Source organism: Aotus nancymaae, unplaced genomic scaffold (genome assembly GCF_030222135.1).
Source record: "Aotus nancymaae isolate 86718 unplaced genomic scaffold, 86718_ANA_hifiasm-v0.15.2.pri h1tg000011l, whole genome shotgun sequence".
Classification (NCBI taxonomy): Eukaryota; Metazoa; Chordata; class Mammalia; order Primates; family Aotidae; genus Aotus; species Aotus nancymaae.
In genome coordinates, this window is record NW_026988422.1 from 3,046,897 (window position 1) to 3,064,785 (window position 17,889).

Consider the following 17,889-nt stretch of genomic DNA (forward strand, 5'->3'; position numbering starts at 1 on the left):
ACATAAACCCACCATGGACTTAGATTCAAAGAATTTTTTCTAATATTTTTATAGGAACTCTCATCCTAGAACGATATAAACGTGGATAAAATGATTGATAAATTTGTTTCTACAGAATTCAGACAAAAAAGACATATATCAATAATTGGATTACCTCCAGGGGCATTCTAAAGCAAATTGCCTGCAAGTGTCCCCTAAATTAGAAGTGTTATTTTGAGATCAATATGATAGAAGGAACAGTGACTTGGAATCAGGAGACCTAATCTCAAGTTCTAGTTTCTCCTCCTCAGCTATATAGGAAAATCCCAATATCTCTCTAGTGCCAGGCCTCAATTTTCTCATTGGTAAAACAGAGAGACTATTACTCTAAATGCCTCTCACTGCATTTATAAAAGACTCACTGCTCTTCTTGCTCTACAGACTCTCCCAGAATAATCTCAGCCACTCTCATGGTTTCAATTACAGGCATACCTCAGATATATTACAGGTTTTGTTCCAGACCAAATAGAAGCTCAATAAAGCAAATATCCCAATAAAGCAAGTCACATATTTTTTGGCTTCCCAGTGTATATCAAAGTTATGTTTACATTATACTGTAGTTATTAAAAATGCAGTAACATCATGTCTAGGAAAGGTATGCACCTTAATTTTAAAATACTTTATTGCTAAAAAAAAAAAAAAGACGCTAACAATCAACTGAGCCTTCAGCAAGTCATCATCTTTCTGCTTCTGGAGGGTCTTGCCTCCAAGTTGACGGTTGCTGACCAATCAGATGATGACTGCTGACCAATCAGATGATGGCTGCTGACCAATCAGATGATGGCTGCTGACCAATCAGATGACGGCTGCTGACCAATCAGATGACGGCTGCTGACCAATCAGATGATGACTGCTGATGATTGAGGTGACTGTGGCAATTTCATAAAATAAGACAACAATGAATTTTGCCACATCAATTGACTTTTTCTTTCACAAAAGATTTCCCTGTTGTATATAATGTTATGATAACATTCTATCTATTGTAAAACTTCTCTTAAAATTGGAGTCAATCCTCTCAAATCCTGCCACTTCTTTATCAACTGAGTTTATGTTCATTGATAAAGTTTATCAACTTCATGGATATTTATTGTCATTTCAACAGTGTTCACAGCATCTTTGCCAGAAGTAGATTCCATTGGAAGAAACAACTTTCTTTGCTCATTCATAAGAAGGAATTTCTCATTCATTCAAGTATTATTATGAGATTGCAGCAATTTAGTCTCATCTTCAGGCTGTACTTCTAAGCCTCGTTCTCCTGCTATTTCTACCATATCTGTAGTTACGTCCCCTACTGAAGTCTTGAACCCCTCCAAGTCATCCAGGAGAGTCGGAATCAATGTCTTCCAAATCCCTATTAATGTTGGTATTTTGACCTCTCCTACTGAGATACAAATGTTGTGAGTGCCATCCAGATGGTAAATCCTTTCCGGAAGATTTTCAGTTTACTTTGCCTAGATCCATCAGAGAAATCACTATCTATGGCAGCTGTATAAAATGGATTTCTAAAAATCACAGCACTTAAAAATTGAAATTATTCCTTAATCCATGGGCTGTAGAATAAATATTTCATTGGCAGGCATGAAAACAACGTTCATCTTCTTATACATCCCATCAGAGCTCAGGTGGCTACAGGCATTGTCCATGAGCAGTAATATTTTGAAAAAATAAATTTCCTGAGCAGTAGGTTTCAAAGGTGGGTTTAAAAGAGTCAGTCGACCATGCTGTAAACAGATGTGCTACCATCAGACTTTTTTGTTCCATTTACATAGCATAGGTAGAGTAGATTTAGCATACTTCTTAAGGGTCCTAGGATTTTTGGCATGGTAATAAGCATTGCCTTCCAATTTAAGTCACTAGCTGCATTATCCCCTAACAAGAAATTCAGCCTGTCCTTCATTGAGGCCAGGCCAGGTACTGACTTCTCTCTAGGTATCAAAGTCCTAGACAGCATCTTCATCCAATAGAAAGCTGCTTCATCTTTATAAAAAATCTGTTGTTCCATGAAGCCGCTTTCCTAAATTAGCTAGCTCTTCTAGATAACTTGCTAAAGCTTCTGCATCAGCACTTGCTTGTTATGAAGGTAGCTTCTCTTCTTAACCTCATAAACCAAACTCTACTATCTTCTAACTATTCTTTTGAAGCTTCCTTGCCTCCATCAGCCTTCATAGAATTGAAAAGAGTAGGGCCTTGCTCTGGATTCAGCTTTCCTTAAGGGAATGTTGTGGCTGGTTTGATCTTCTACTCCAACCATTCAAACTTTCTCCATATCAGCAAGAAAGCTGTTCTGCTTTCTTACCACTTATGTCCTCACTAGAATAGCACATTTAACTTCTTTTTTTTTTTTTTTTACTTTGAATTCTGGAATACAAGTGTAGAATGTGCAGGTTTGTTACATAGGTATACATGTGCCAGAGGGGTATGCTGCACCTTTCAACCCATCATCTAGGTTTTAAGCCCCAAATGCATTAGCTATTTGTCCTAATGTTATCCCTGCCCTCATCCCCCAACCCCTGACTGGCCCTCGTTTATCCTGTTCCCATTCTTGTGTCCATGTGTTTCCATTTTTCAGCTCCCACTTATGAGTGAGAACATGCAGTGTTTAGTTTTCTGTTCCTGTGTTAGTTTGCTGAGGATGATGGCTTCCAGCTTCATCCATGTCCCTGCAAAGGACATGATCTCATTCCGTTTTATGATTGCATAGTATTCCATGGTGTATATGTGCCACATTTTCTTTATCTGGTCTATCATTGATGGGCATTTGGGTTGGTTCTATGTCTTTGCTATTATAAATAGTGCTTCAATAAAAATACATGTGCACGTGTCTTTATAGTAGAATAATTTATATTCCTTTGGTTATATACCCAATAATGAGATTGCTGGGTCAAATGGTATTTCTGATTCTAGATCCTTGAGGAATTGCCACACTGTGTTCCACAATGGTTGAACTAATTTACATTCCCATTAACAGTGTAAAAGAGTTTCTATTTCTCAAGAGCCTCGCCAGTATCTATTGTTTCTTGACTTTTTAATAATCGCCATTCTGACTGGTGTGAAATGGTATCTCAATGTGGTTTCAATTTGCATTTCTCTAATGACCAGTGACGATGAGCATTTTTTCACATTTGTTGGCCGCATATATGTTTTCTTTTGAGAAATGCTGTTATATACATGCCCAGTTTTTGATGGGGTTGTTTTTTTCTTGTACATTTAAGTTCCTTGTAGATTCTAGATATTAGACCTTTGTCAGACGGGTAGATTGCAAAATTTTCTCCCATTCTGTAGGTTGCCTGTTCACTATGATGATAGTTTCTTTTGCTGTGCAGAAATTCTTTAGTTTAATTAGATCCCATTTGTCAATTCTGACTTCTGTTGCAATTGCTTTTGGCATTTTCATCATGAAGTCTTTGCCCACGCTTATGTCCTGAATGGTATTGCCTATGTTTTCTTCTAGGGCTTTTATGATTTGGGGTTTTACCTTTAAGTCTTTAATCTATCTTGGGTTAATTTTTACAAAAGGTGTAAGGAAGGGGTCTAGTTTCAGTATTCTGCACATGGCTAGCCAGTTTTCCTAGCACCATTTATTAAACAGGGAATCCTTTCCCCATTGCTTGTTTTTGTCAGGTTTGTTGAGGATCAGATGGTTGTAGATGTGTGGTGTTATTTCTGAGGTCACTGTTCTGTTCCATTGGTCTATATCTCTGTTTTGGCACCAATATCATGTTGTTTTGGTTACTGTAGCCTTATAGTATAGTTTGAAGTCAGGTAGCGATGCCTCCAGCTTTCTTCTTTTTGCTTAGGAGTCTCTTGACTATACAGGCTCTTTTTTGGTTCCATATGAAATTCAAAGTAGTTTTTTCTGTGAAGAATGTCAATGGTAGTTTGATGGGAATAGCATTGAGTCTACAAATTACTTTGGGCAGTCTGGCCATTTTCACAATATTGATTCTTCCTAACCATGAACACGGAATGTTTTTCCAACTGTTTGTGTCCTCTCTTATTTTCCTGAGCAGTGGTTTGTAGTTCTCCTTGAAGAGGTCCTTCACGTCCCTTGTTAGCTGTACTCCTAGGTATTTGATTCTCTTTGTAGCAATTGTGAATGGGGGTTCACTCATGATTTGGCTCTCCTCTTCTCCATAACTGGAATATAGGAATGTTTGTGTATTTTGCACATTGATTTTGTACCCTGAGACTTTGCTGAAGTTGCTTATCAGCTTAAGGAGTTTTGGGGCTGTGATGATGGGATTTTCTAAATACACAATCATGTGTCTGAAAACAGTCAATTTGACTTCCTCTTTTTCTACTTGAATACCCTTTATTTCTTCCCCTTGCCTGATTGTCCTGGCCAGAAATTCCAATACTATGTTGAATAGCAATGGTGAGAGAGGGCATCCTTGTCTTGTGCCAATTTTCAAAGAGAATGCTTCCAGCTTTTGCCCATTCAGTATGATATGGGCTGTGGGTTTGTCATAAATAGCTCTTATTATTTTGAGATATGTTCCATGAATACCTAGTTTGTTGAGAGTTTTTAACATGAAGGGCTGTTGAATTTTCTCAAAGAACTTTTCTGCATCTATTGAGATGATCATGTCATTTAAGTCATTGGTTCTGTTTATGTGATGGATTATGTTTATTGATTTGTGTATGCTGAACCAGCCTTGCATCCCAGGGATGAAGCCGACTTGATCATGCTGGATAAGTTTTCTTTTTGTGTTGTGTCTCTGCCAGGTTTTGGTATCAGGATGATGCTGTCTTTATAAAATGAGTTAGGGAGGAGTCCCTCCTTTTCAATTGTTTGGAATAGTTTCAGAAGAAATGGTACCAGCTCCTCTTTGTATCTCTGGTAGAATTTGGCTGTGAACCCATCTGGTCCTGGGTTGTTTTTTGTTTTGTTTTGTTTTTGTTTTTCTGGTTGGTAGGCTATTAATTACTGCCTCAATTTGAGAACTTGTTGTTGGTCTATTCAGGGATTCTGAATCTATTCAGGACTTCTTCCTGGTTTAGTCTTGGGAGAGTGTATGTGTCCAGGAATTTATCTATTTCTTCTAGATTTTCTAGTTTATTTGCATAGAGGTCTTTATAGTATTCTCTGATGATAGTTTGTATTTCTGTGGGGACAGTGGTGATATCCGCTTTACTATTTTTTATTGTGTCCACTTGATTCTTCTCTCATTTCTTCTTTATTAGTATAGCTAGCAATCTATCTATTTTGTTAATTTGTCTTCACAAAACCAGCTCCTGGATTCATTGATTGTTTTTGGAGAATTTTTCATGTCTCTGTCTCCTTCAATTCTGCTCCGATCTTAGTTACTTCTTGTCTTCCGCTAGCTTTTCATTAGCTTCCACTTGCCTCTCTGGCTCTATTAATTTTGATGGTGGTATGTCAATTTGGGATCTTTCCAGCTTTCTGATGTGGGCATTTAGTGCTGTAAATTTATCTCTTAACACTGATTTACCTGTGTCCCAGAGTTTCATTGTCTCTTTTTTCTTGTTCTCATTGGTTTCAAAGACCTTCTTGATTTCTGCCTTAATTTCATTATTTACCCAGGAGTCATTCAGGAGCAGATTGTTCAATTTCTATGTAATTGTGTGGTTTTGAGTGAGTTTTTTTAATCCTGAGTTCTAATTGGATTGCACTGTGGTCTGTGAGACTGTTTGTTATGATTTCAGTTATTTTGCATTTGCTGAGGAATGACTTACTTCCAGTTACGTTGTCAATTTTAGAATAAGTGCCATGGACCACTGAGAAGAATGTGAATTCTGTTGATTTGATGTGGAGAGTTCTGTAGATGACTATCTATTCTGTAGATGAACTAAGCTCTGGATTAAATGGACCTTGATTCAAGTCCTAAATGTCCTTGTTAATTTTCTGTCTTGTTGATCTGTCTAATATTGACAGTGGGGAGTTAAAGTCTCCCACCATTATTGTGTGGAAGTCTAAGTCTCTTTGTAGGTATCTAAAAACTTATCTTATGAATCAGGGTGCTCCTGTATTAGGTGCATATATATTTAGGATAGTTAGCTCTTCTTTTTGAATTGGTCCCTTTACTATGATATAATGCCCTTCTTTGTCTTTGTCTTTTTTGATCTGTGTTGTTTTAAAGTCTGTTTTGTCAAGGACTAGGATTAGGATTGCAACTCCTGCTTTTTTTTTCCTTTCCATTTGCTTGGTAAGTTTTCCTTCATCCCTTTATTTTGAGCCTATGTGCATGTCAGATGGGTCTCCTGAATACAGCACATCATGGGTCTTGATTCTTTATCCAATCTGCCAGTCTGTATCTTTTTACTAGGGCACTTGACCCATTTACATTTAAGGCTAATATTGTTATGTGTGAATTTGATCAATGTTATCATGATGCTAGCTGGTTGTTGTGCACAGTAGTTGATGCAGTTTCTTCATAGTGTCATTGGTCTTTATATTTTGGTGTGCTTTTGCAGTAGCTGGTACCAGTTTTTCCCTTCCATATTTAATGCTTCCTTCAGGAGCTCTTGCAAAGCAGGCCTGATGGTGATGAAATACCTCAGCATTTACTTGTCTGGAAAGAATTTTATTTCTCCTTCACTTATAAAGCTTAGTTTGGGTGAATATGAAATTCTGGGTTGAAAATTCTCTTCTTTAAGAATGTTGAGTATTGACCCCACTCTCTTCTGGCTTGTAGGGTTTCTGCTGAGGGGTCCACTGTTAGTCTGATGGGCTTCACCTCTGTTGGTGACCCTGCCTTTTTCTCTGGCTGCCCCTAACATTTTTTTCCTTCATTTCAACCTTGGAGAATCTAATGATTATGTGTCTTGGGGTTAATCTTCTCATGCAATATCTTAGTGGAGCTCTCTGTATTTCTTGAATTTGCACGTTAGCCTATCTTGCTAGGTCAGGGAAGTTCTCCTGGATAATATCCTCAAGTACCTCTTCCAAGTTGGTTCTGTTCTCCCTGTCTTTTTCAGGTACTCCACTCAATCATAAGTTCAGTATTTTGACATAGTCCCATATTTCTCAGAGGTTCTGTTTGTTCCTTTTCATTTTTTTTTCTAATCTTGTCTGCATGCCTTATTTCAGCATGATGGCCTTCAAACTCTGATATACTTGCTTCCCCTTGGTCAATTCAGCTATTGATAATCGTGTATTCTTCATGAAGTTTTCATGCTGTGTTTTTGAGCTCCAGCAGCTCATTGATGTTCCTCTCTCAACTTATTGTAGTTAGCAGCTCCTGTGACCTTTTATCAAGGTTCTTAGCTTGTTTGCATCGGGTTAAAACATGCTCCTTTAGCTCAGCAGTGTTTGATATTACCCACCTCTGAAACCTACTTCTGTCAATTCTTTCATCTTATCCTCCATCCAGTTCTGCACCCTTGCTGGAGAGGCACCGCAATCATCTGGAGGAGAAGAGGCACTCTGGCCTTCTGGATTTGCAACCTTTTTCCGTTGATCCTTTCTCATCTTCACGAGTTTGTCTAGTGTCAATCCTTGAGGCTGCTGACCCTTGGATGGGGTTTTTCTGGGGAAATTGTTGTTGTTGTTGATGCTGTTGCAATTGTTTTCTGTTTGTTTGTTTTTCTCACAATGGTCACGTCCTCCTTCGGTAGGGCTGCTGTGGTTTGCTGGGGGTTCACTTCAGGCCCTATTTATCTGGTTCACTCCCATGCCTGGAGATCTCACTTGGGGAGGCTGGAGAGCAGCAAAGATGGGTGCCTGTTCCTTCCTCGGTGATCTCTGACCTCGAGGGGCACCAACCTGATGCCAGCAGAAATGCTCCTGTGTAGGGTGTCTGACAACCCCTGTTGGAGGGTCTCACCCAGATGGGTGGTATAGGGAACAGGACTCATTCAAGACTGTCCCTTGGTGAAGGAGGTGTGCTTCACTGGAGAGAAACCCACTCATCTGGGCTGCCCGGATTCCTCAGAACTACCAGGAGGGAAGGCTAAGTCTACTGGTCCCTGGAGACTGTAACCACCCCTCCCGCTAGGGGCTCAGGCCCAGGGAGATTAGAGCTTCTGGCTGGAGTTGCTGGAGTTCCTGTAGGGAGGCCCTGCCCAATGAGGAGGGATGTGTCAAGGTCCGGCCTGAAGCGGCCCTCTGTTCTCAGTCTGCCACAGCCAGTGTGTTGGGTTTTGGGCGATACCTCTTGGGACCAAGCTCTTCGGCCTCCCTGGAGCCAGCAGGGGAAAGGCGTGGCCTGGGGTTACAGAGACGGCTTCCACCCCTCCCCGACCCTGGAAGCTGAGTGTGTTAGGCAGCTATCAGACCAAGTGCTGGCTGCTGCCCCTCCCTCAAGGAGCTCAAACCGCTTAGACAGCAGGCAGCTGAAGCTGCGGTCCTGGTCGCCCCTCCGCCCCCAGGAGCTCAGCAGGCTTAAGCAGATCCTAGCTTAGTGGCTGTTGAAAATCTGCACAGCTCTGTGGTTGGGATCCTAGGCCCCAGTGGCGTGGGCTCACGCTACAATCTTCTGATCCGTGGGTTGCACAGTTCCATGGAAAAAGCACGTTTTCCCAGGCTGGGTAGCATGCTCACTCACTGTCTTCCTTGACTGGGGACCACCACAGCACACTGCTTGCTCTTCCTTCCTCTCCGTGGGTCAAGCCAGTCACCTAGTCAGTTCTGATGACAAAAGCCTGGTATTCACACACTGTTATGGTTCTTTTGGATGGGAGCCACTGATTGCTGCTGCTTCTAGTTGGCCATCATGGCCCCACCCCCCACTTTTAATTTCCTTCAAGAACTTTTCATTTGTATTTACAACTTGGCTAACTGTTTGGTGCAAGAGACCTAGCTTAAGGCCTATCTCAGCTTTTAATATGCTTTCTTCACTATGCTTAACCATTTCTAGCTTTTGATTTAAAATGAGAGACATGCTATTGTTTTTTTTCACTTGAACACTTAGAGGCCATTGTAGGGTTGTTAACTGGCCTGATCTCAATATTGTTGTGTCTCAGGGAATAGGGAGGCCTGAGGAGACGGAAAGGGACCAAGGAACAGTCAGTTGGTGGAGCAGCTGAAACACAAACAACATTTATCAATTGAGCTTGTCATCTTACATGGGTATTGTTTGTGGCACTCCAAAACAATTATAATAGTAATTGATATTGTAATAATCAAAGGTCACTGATCACAGATCACATAAGAGATGAAGAAAATAACTTTTAAATGTTTGAAATATTTTGAGAATTACCAAAATGTGAGACAGAGACACAATGTGAGCACACGCTATTGGAAAAAAGGCGCTAACAGGCTTGCTTGACACAGGGTTGTCATAAACCTTTGATTTGTAAAAAATGCAGTATCTGTGAAGTACTATAAAAGGCAGTACAATAAAACGAGGTATGCCTGCACTAACTCCAGGATGGTGATTCCTATAGCAACATTGACATCTCAAACCCCTATCCTTGGCTTTATACGTAAACATCAATGTGAACTGCTTTAATATCAAGCAATTCACATTTCACACAGGTGGTTCAAATGAACACATCAAAAGTGAACTCATTCTCCCTGCCACATCTACAAAGCTGCTTCTCTGCCCCAGTTATTGGTCTTAGTTACCCAAGCTAAAAACTGGAAGGCTTCCTGGGCCATTCTTCACCCCGTCTCAACCCATCAGAGTCCTACTAATCTTGTTCCTATTTACATCTCTCAAGTTCCCTTTGTCTATTTCACGGTCTGGTTGGGATATTTATCCTCTTTCTCCTGGAGTACTGAAGCCACACCCTACCTTGTCTCTCTGCTCCAGTTTTATCTCCTATAATCCATCCTATGCCATGTAGAAACCATAACAACCCTTCTAAAATTCAAAACTGCCAAATCAGCTCCTGCAACTTACCTACCTACAGCCCTTCCATGGTTTCCTGTGATCTACAGAGTTAAATCCAATCTTGTTAAGTTATCCACTTTTTTAGTCTGATCTCCTAACATTCCCAGTCCACCTTTTTGGTATATTGGCCCAGGTCATTCCCTACAAACACTTGGCTCATGCTGGCCTTTCTGCCTATCCAGGCAACACATCATTCCCTTCATCTGCTTTTTCTATTAAATAATTATTGGAAGTAGAGTTTCTGTGCCTTAAGATCTAAATTTACTAAAAGTTCCACTTGTAAGAAATACATTCCAAGATAACATCAGAAGATTGTGCTCTTATGGTAACACTAACCCATCATATATATTTACTATAGTAATGGCTGATCATATATTATGGACACAATGAAGATAGGCAATGCAATTATAAGGCTAAGTATGTATACGTTTGTATATGTCTATATATTTTCCATTAAATAGCTATTCCATGTTAGCCACTACAATTTGTAAAATTGGGAATGGTTGAGAAGGGAGGCCCAGTGGTGTGAAGAAAAGAACATGGATTTTAGAAAAGAGACCTGGGTTTGGATTTAAGCTCCATCATATCTGGTTTTATGCTATAGAATAAAGAATTTAATAATTCTATGTCCTTATCTGTAAAATGGGGACATTACCACCTCACATTACCACCTCCTTATAAGGTTGCAGTTATAACATCTAATAATTTATTAATGAGTTTAATACATGACATGGTACATAGTAGATATTGAATTAATAGTAGCTATTATCATAGTTAGTAATACTGAGCAGTTAAAAACGTGACAGGCAAAAAACATGTGCAGTAACTTTGATTAAAATGTGCAGTGCCATGATTAAAAGTTGCAAAATTTATCTTTGGTCCACCCACATTTATCAAACCACCCTTCTGTCCCCAGCTTCCCTCTTTAATGAGACCATGCCTCTCTTGGGTTAAATGTTAAAAGAAAATAATTTAATTCTTCTACTATAAATAAAATCCAAAAATAGAATAGGATAATATATTTTATTACCTTTATGATATACTAATCTAATTTTCTTAGACACAAAATAGCTCAGTTATTCAGTCAATAATTATTTCCTCAGTCTCTGTAAGGCATATAATACTTAGAACCAGTATTTAAAATAATCTTCATAAAATTTATTGTGGCAAGTAAAAAAAGACAATGTGGTTATTGCTTATATACTCATTTCAACAAATATCTATCACATATTTACTATCTTCCAGGAATGCAAAAATGAACAAACAATGACATAATCCTTGCCTTTTGACTCACAGAAATTAGTCACATGTACAACTAATAATCATAAAATATAAAAAGTACAGTATTAAAAATGAATAAATAATTGTGGGAGCTCAAAGAATTATGGTAACTAAATCTCTAAGCTGCGGGTTGGTTCCTTGCAAGGGAGGTTACATATGAGGACATGCAGGAACTGATGGACAGGGAGATATACAGAATAACAGACAGCATGAACAATTTGCCACATATGTCTGGACAGTTTCACTTTCCTGTCGTGAATATATATGTGCTACATGAACAGGGAAAAGTGGCAGGTAGTTTGTCTTTATGCATGTTTATTTATCCTTTGCTAAGAGTAAACCAGTGTCTAAAACAAGGAAAACAAGTAAGCACACTCATTAGTAGAATCATACCTATGCCTCACTAAACATCTATTCAAATGAACTATGTCTTCTATCTTAATTAGAGCCATTGCTATTCATTCTGAGTCTATAACATGTAAAATTCTGGCAAAAATGTTTGATTCTCACAGATTTATATTCTTAGCCTAAAGCTTTGCTGAATATTATTTCCAAATATTTGCATCTATTAACAAAGTTGAGGCTCTTATCTGAGTTAATAATGTCTTCTTTTTCTTTTTATGGACAGAATAACATGAAAATATTAATCATGTATATTATAGAGGCCAGAGCTAGGAATAAAAGACTAGGCCATGCCCTAGGGCAGCTTACTCACATAGCCGAAGTCAACAAAAGAGGAACAGAGGCATTTGCCACTTGCTTTTTCTTCCTTTAGGCCTTAGCTGTGTGTATGCCCCTACAACAGTCCAGGAATTCCTTCCTTTGTTTTGACACTTACCTTCATGATTAAGCTTCTGTGTTCCACAGACTCACTAAAATTTGTGCCCATTTCAAATATACTTGTGATTCCATCCTCACACAAATTCATCCAGTAATGATATTCCTCACGCCCAGGAAGTCGATCCCAAAAAGTCCTGAAGGCTTCCCAGACAGCTTCCTGACACACTAGAAAATAGAGAGGTGTTTTTATAAAACGCTATCATGCTCTGGGGTTCTTACAATGATCACAGACTGATTCATACAGATTCCCTGAGACACTCAAGTGTCCTTTCTGGAGGGACATAGGAATGATTCTCAGTCAAAGGCCCTCTGTATGTATGTCCAGTTTAAAGTTTTCATTTCTGAAGATAATTTATATTTCCCATTCCTTTCTTTTGCAAAGGGAATTGATTCATCTCTTCATAAGCTGGAGTGTCTCCCCAATATCTTTTAAAAAAATCCATGTTTATACTTACAAAAGTGGAGCTGATACTGAGTATCTGGTATTTAATCCAGTGTTTTTCTAATGGACACTGTGATTTTCAGTTTCCTTAATGTTCACAGATATTCTCCTAAAGCCACAACTTTCAAAACTACCTTCTTTGCTTTTCAGGATCATTGGCGAAGGAGACACTGACATTTGTAAATGGCCTAGAGCTTTTTGGCTAAATGCTGTGACATAACTGCATTGCATCTACTTGCTCAAAAAGTCATCACATATTTCTGATTTAAAAAAAAAAAAAGTTTTTGAAATTTTCCTCAAAGCTTAAAGGAAGCAAAAAGTACTACATAAAATCAGGTAGAAGATATCACCCTGAAATTATCACTCTCAAACTACTATATTTCATATCTGAAAACAGAAAATAGTAATTACGCTTTTTTATACATAAAAAACTTATGCCCACACAAAAACCTGCACACAAGAATTTAAAGTTGCTTTTTTCATAATTGCCAAAACTTGGGGGTGATGAAGATGTCCTTCAATAGTTGAAATCTAAAATATTATTCTCTAAAATATTATTCAGTGATGTATCTAAAATATTATTTAGTGATTAAAAAAATGAACTTTCAAGCCATAAAAGACATGGAGAAAACTTTAATGCACATTGCTAAGTAGAGGAAGCCAATCTGAAATGACTGCATACTGGTGATTCCAATATTGTCCTGGAAAAGGCAAAACTATGGAGACAGGAAAAAGATCAGTGGTTTCCAGTGGTTGGGGGAGGGAGGGATGAATAGGAGGAGCACAGCAGATTTTTAGGGCAGTGGAAGTACTCCACATGACACTATGATGGCGGATACATGTTGTTATACGTTTGTCAAAGCCCACAGAATGTACAACACAAAGAGTGAACCCTAATGTTAACTATGAACTTCAGTTAATAATAATGTGTCAATATTGGCACATAAATTGTAACACACATACCACAATAATATAAAATGGTAATAAAAGGGAAAAGTATTGAATGAGTTGAGGGAATATATGGTTACTCTCTGAACACGCTGTTCAATTTTTCTGTAAATCTAAAACTGCTCTAAGAAATATAGCCTATTAATTTAATTTAAATATATATATACATACACACATACATATGACTTTTAAAATGATATTCAGGAGAAATATGTTGCTGTATTAAAAGAAAAACTAATCAATTTATTTGCTAAGTTATTCCAAAGCATCAAATCTGAGCGGCTGCTAAATAGGATGTCTGCGCATTTTGTATAGTACTGAATGTACTGCTGTCCTGTAACCATTCCAGAGGTGCAGGACACTGTAGGTAATAGATAGATCAGGATGAAAGGGAAAAGGAGGAGAGTGGTAAGACAGAAAGTTAGATTTAACAGAGATCAAACTGTGTTTCATAGCAAGAAGATTGAAAGCACATCAGGCAGTATATTGAGGTGGAAGCTCTGGACTCAGAGTCAGGAGATCTAAGTTCCAGCTCTAGCTTTACTGTATACTAGTTTGATAACCATGGGTAACTTATCTAACTGTTCAAAGCTTCAATGGACTCATCTGTCTTTTTTAACAGGATAAATAATTACTGCCTTATTAATCTTATCTGTGAAAGTACCTTACAAATTGCAAAGTGCTGCATGAATATCATATATTATTATCATGTTCAATTCTGATTGTCCAACAGTTATTTGATGGAAGAAGATAGTCTAAGCCAAAACAATTCTTAAGCTTTAACAGATTTTCAGAGAAATGCAAATTAAAGTATCCACACACAAACCAGAATGACTGAAATTTTTTAACATCGACAACACCAAAATTTGGCAAAAATGCAGAGCGACCAGAAGCCTCATATTTGGTAGGAATATAAAATAGTACAACCACTTTGAAAATAAATATTAATTGTTTCTTATATAACAAAATATACACCAAACCTACTGTATTGGTCCATTCTCATACTGACTGCTATGAAGTAATACCTAAGACTGGGTAATTTATAAAGGAAATAGATTTAATTAACTCAGTTCCACATGGGTAAGGAGGCCTCAGGAAACTTACAACCATGGTGGAAGAGAAGCAAACACATCCTTCTTCACATGGCAGCAGGAAAGGAAAGTGTTGAGTGAAGTGGGGGAAAGCCCCTTATAAATCCACCAGATCTTGTGAGAACTTGCTCACTATCAGCAGAACACCATGGGGGAACCACTCCCATGATCTAATCATCTCCCACAAGGTCCTGCTTCCAACACATGGGGATTACAATTCGGATTAAAATTCAAGATGAGATTTTGGGTGGGGATACAAGCAAACCATATCATTCTGCCCTGACCCTTCCCAAATCTCATAAACTCATATTTCAAAACACAATCATGCCCTTCCAACAGTCTCCCAAAGTCTTAACTCATTCCAGAATTAACCTAAAATTCCAAGTCCAAAGTCTCATCTGAGACAAGGCAAGTCCCTTCCACCTATGAGCCTGTAAAATCAAAAGCAAGTTAGTTACTTTCTAGATACAATAAGGGTACAGGCTTTGGGTAAATACACCTGTTCCAAATGGGATAAATTGGCCAAAATTAAGTCAAATGTTAAAGCTTGCTAAAGCTCCAAAATGATCTCTTTTGAATCCATGTCTCACATCCATGTCACACTGATATAAGAGGTTGGCTCTCACAGTCTTGGGCAGCTCCACCCCTATGGCTTTGCAGGGTACAGCCTGCCTCCCAGCTGCCATCACAGGGTCACATTAAGTATCTATGGCTTTTCCAGGTACATGGTGCAAGCTGTTGGTAGATCTACCATTCTAGGATCTGGAGGACAGTGGCCCTCTTCTCACAGATCCACTAGTCAGTGCCCCAGTGGGGACTCTGTGTGGGGGTTCCAACGTCACATTTCCCTTCCACACTGCTCTAGCAGATGTTCCCCATGAGGCCTCCACCCCTGCACAGAACTTCTGCCTGGATACCCAGGCATTTCCCTACATCCTCTGAAATTTAGGTAAACGTTCCTGTACCTCAATTATTGACTTCTGTGCACCTGCAGGCCCAACGCCACATGTAAGCCACCAAGGCCTGGGGCTTGCACCCTCTCAAGCAACAGCTTGAGCATTATGTTGGCCCATTTTAGCCATGGCTGGCATGCAGGGCACCAAGTCCAGAGACTGCATAAAGCATCAAGGCTCTGGGCCTGGCCATTTTTTCCTTCTAGGCCTCCAGGCCTGTTATGAGAGGAGCTGCCGTGAAGACCTCTGACATGCCCTGAAGACATTTTCTCCATTGTCTTGGTGATTAACATTTGGATCCTCATTACTTATGTAAGTTTCTGCAACCAGCTTGAATTACTTATCAGAAAATGGGTTTCTTTTCTATTGCATTGTCAGGCTGCAAATTTTCTGAACTTTTATGCTGTGTTTCCCTTTTAAAAATAACTTTCAATTCCAAGCCATATCTTTGTGAATACATAAAACTGAATGCTTTTAACAGCACCCAAGTCACATTTTGAATGCTAATGCTTTGCTGCTTAGAAATTTCTTCCACCAGATACCCTAAATCATCTCTCTCAAGTTCAAAATTCCACAGATTTCTAGGGCAGGGACAATATGCCACCAGTCTCTTTGCTAAGACATAGTGAGTCACCATTATTCCAGTTCCACAAGATCCTCATCTCCATCTGAGACCTCCTCAGCCTGGACTTCATTGTCCATATCACTATCAGCATTTTGGTCAAAGCCATTCAACCAGTATCTAGGAAGTTTTGGACTTTCCCACATCTTCCTATCTTCTTCTGACTCCTCCAAACTGTTCCAACCTCTGCCTGTTACCCAGTTCTGAAGTTGCTTCCACGTTTTTGGGTATCTTTATCGCAATGCCCTACTACTTGGTACCAATTTTCTGTATTAGTCCATTCTCACACTGCTATGAAGAAATACTCAAAACTGAAGAATTTATAAAGGAAAGAGATTTAATTGATTCACAGTTCTGCATGAAACCTCAGGAAACTTATAATCCTGGTGGAAGGGGGAGCAAACATGTCCTTCTTCACATGGCATCAGGAGAGAAAAGTGCTGAGTGAAGCCTAGAAAAGCCCCTTATAAAGACACAGATCTTGTAAGAACTCACTCAGTATCATGAAAACAGAACGGGGGAACCACCCCCATGATCTAATCACCTCTCATGAGGTCCCACCCCCAACATGTGGGGATTACAACTCAAGGTGAGATTTGGGGTGGGGACATAGCCAAACTATACCACCTATGACCCAGAAATTTCCTCTTAGGTATTCCTTTAAGACATCTGTAAGCATATATCCACAGAAAGACTTACATTCAATGCCAGATAATCTATATTCATAATAACTTAAAAACGAAAACCACCCAAGTATCCATCAACAGAAAAATAAACAAATGGCCATATAATGGAATCATAAGGAAATTACTATTTCATGCAACAACATAGATGAATCACAAGGGGCTGAGTGAATGAAGCATTATACAAACAAGCACATACTATTCTATTTATATAAAGTCCTAGGAAATTGAAAATAATCTATGAGTTTAAAAAATGATTTAAAGAGTGGCTGCATACTAGAATGGTTACGTATTTGGGAAGGGATATAAGAGAACTTTCTGGGATGATAATATTCTAAAACTTGAGAGAAGTTTGGGTTAATATGTATTAGTCAAAAGTCACCAAGTGGTACACATAAGATTTATACATTTTACTCTGTAAATTTCACCTTTCAGAAAGTAAACAAATATTGAGCTCTAGTTAATGATACTCATACAGAAATATCTAGGGGGAATTGTATTGATGTCTTCAACTTATGAAATACAACTAAAAAATAAGATGGTTAGTCCAGGTATGATGGCTCACACCTATAATCCTAGCACGTTAGGAGGCCAAAGCAGGCAAATCACTTGAGCCCAGGAGTTTGACATCAGCCTGGGCAACAATGTCTCGTCCCTCCAAAAATTAAAAAAATTTAGCTGGGCATGGTGGCACATGCCTGTACTTCCAGCTACTCAGGAAACTGAGCTGAGAGGATCATCTAAACCCAGGGAGATCGAGAGTGCAGTGAGGTATAATCACGCCACTGCACTTCAGCCTGGGTGACAAAGTGAGACCTTAACTCAAAAAAAGAAAAAAGAAAAGAAAAGAAAAGGTGTTTAGAGAGATAGACACATAATAAAGCAAATATAATAAAGTGTTAACTGTAGAACTATGTTGTGAGAAAATAGGTGTTTATATTAGTCTTTCACTTTTCTGTTTAAAATTTTTTCATAAAATCTTTGAAAAGCATTATTGTGTGCTGAAGAAATACAGTTGGAAGGAATATGGGAGAGCATCCAGAAGGGATATAAATCACCAGGTTTCATAGCAGACCTTCCCTTGACCTCTATTCTAGCTTCACAGAGTGAAGCTGTCTCCTATAAATTATGCTTTGGACAATGTTTTCTCATATCCTACAAAAAGCTCTCTCAGTAGTTCAATGCTTTGTCTA

At 38.8% G+C, this 17,889-nt stretch overlaps 1 protein-coding gene across 3 annotated transcripts in view; it reads right to left on the reverse strand.

Annotated features, from left to right (window-relative positions):
* The window catches only part of IMPG2 (interphotoreceptor matrix proteoglycan 2), a 112,099-nt gene that overhangs the window by 85,277 nt on the left and 8,933 nt on the right, over positions 1-17,889 (reverse strand). For all 3 annotated transcript variants that reach the window (XR_001111428.2, XR_001111429.2, XM_012476828.2), the window contains exon 3: positions 11,956-12,122. Coding sequence is in view for 1 of the 3 variants with exons in the window: in XM_012476828.2 (XP_012332251.2) it covers positions 11,956-12,122 (167 nt within the window). In the remaining 2 variants the exon portion in view is untranslated. The remainder of the gene's footprint in view (positions 1-11,955; positions 12,123-17,889) is intronic.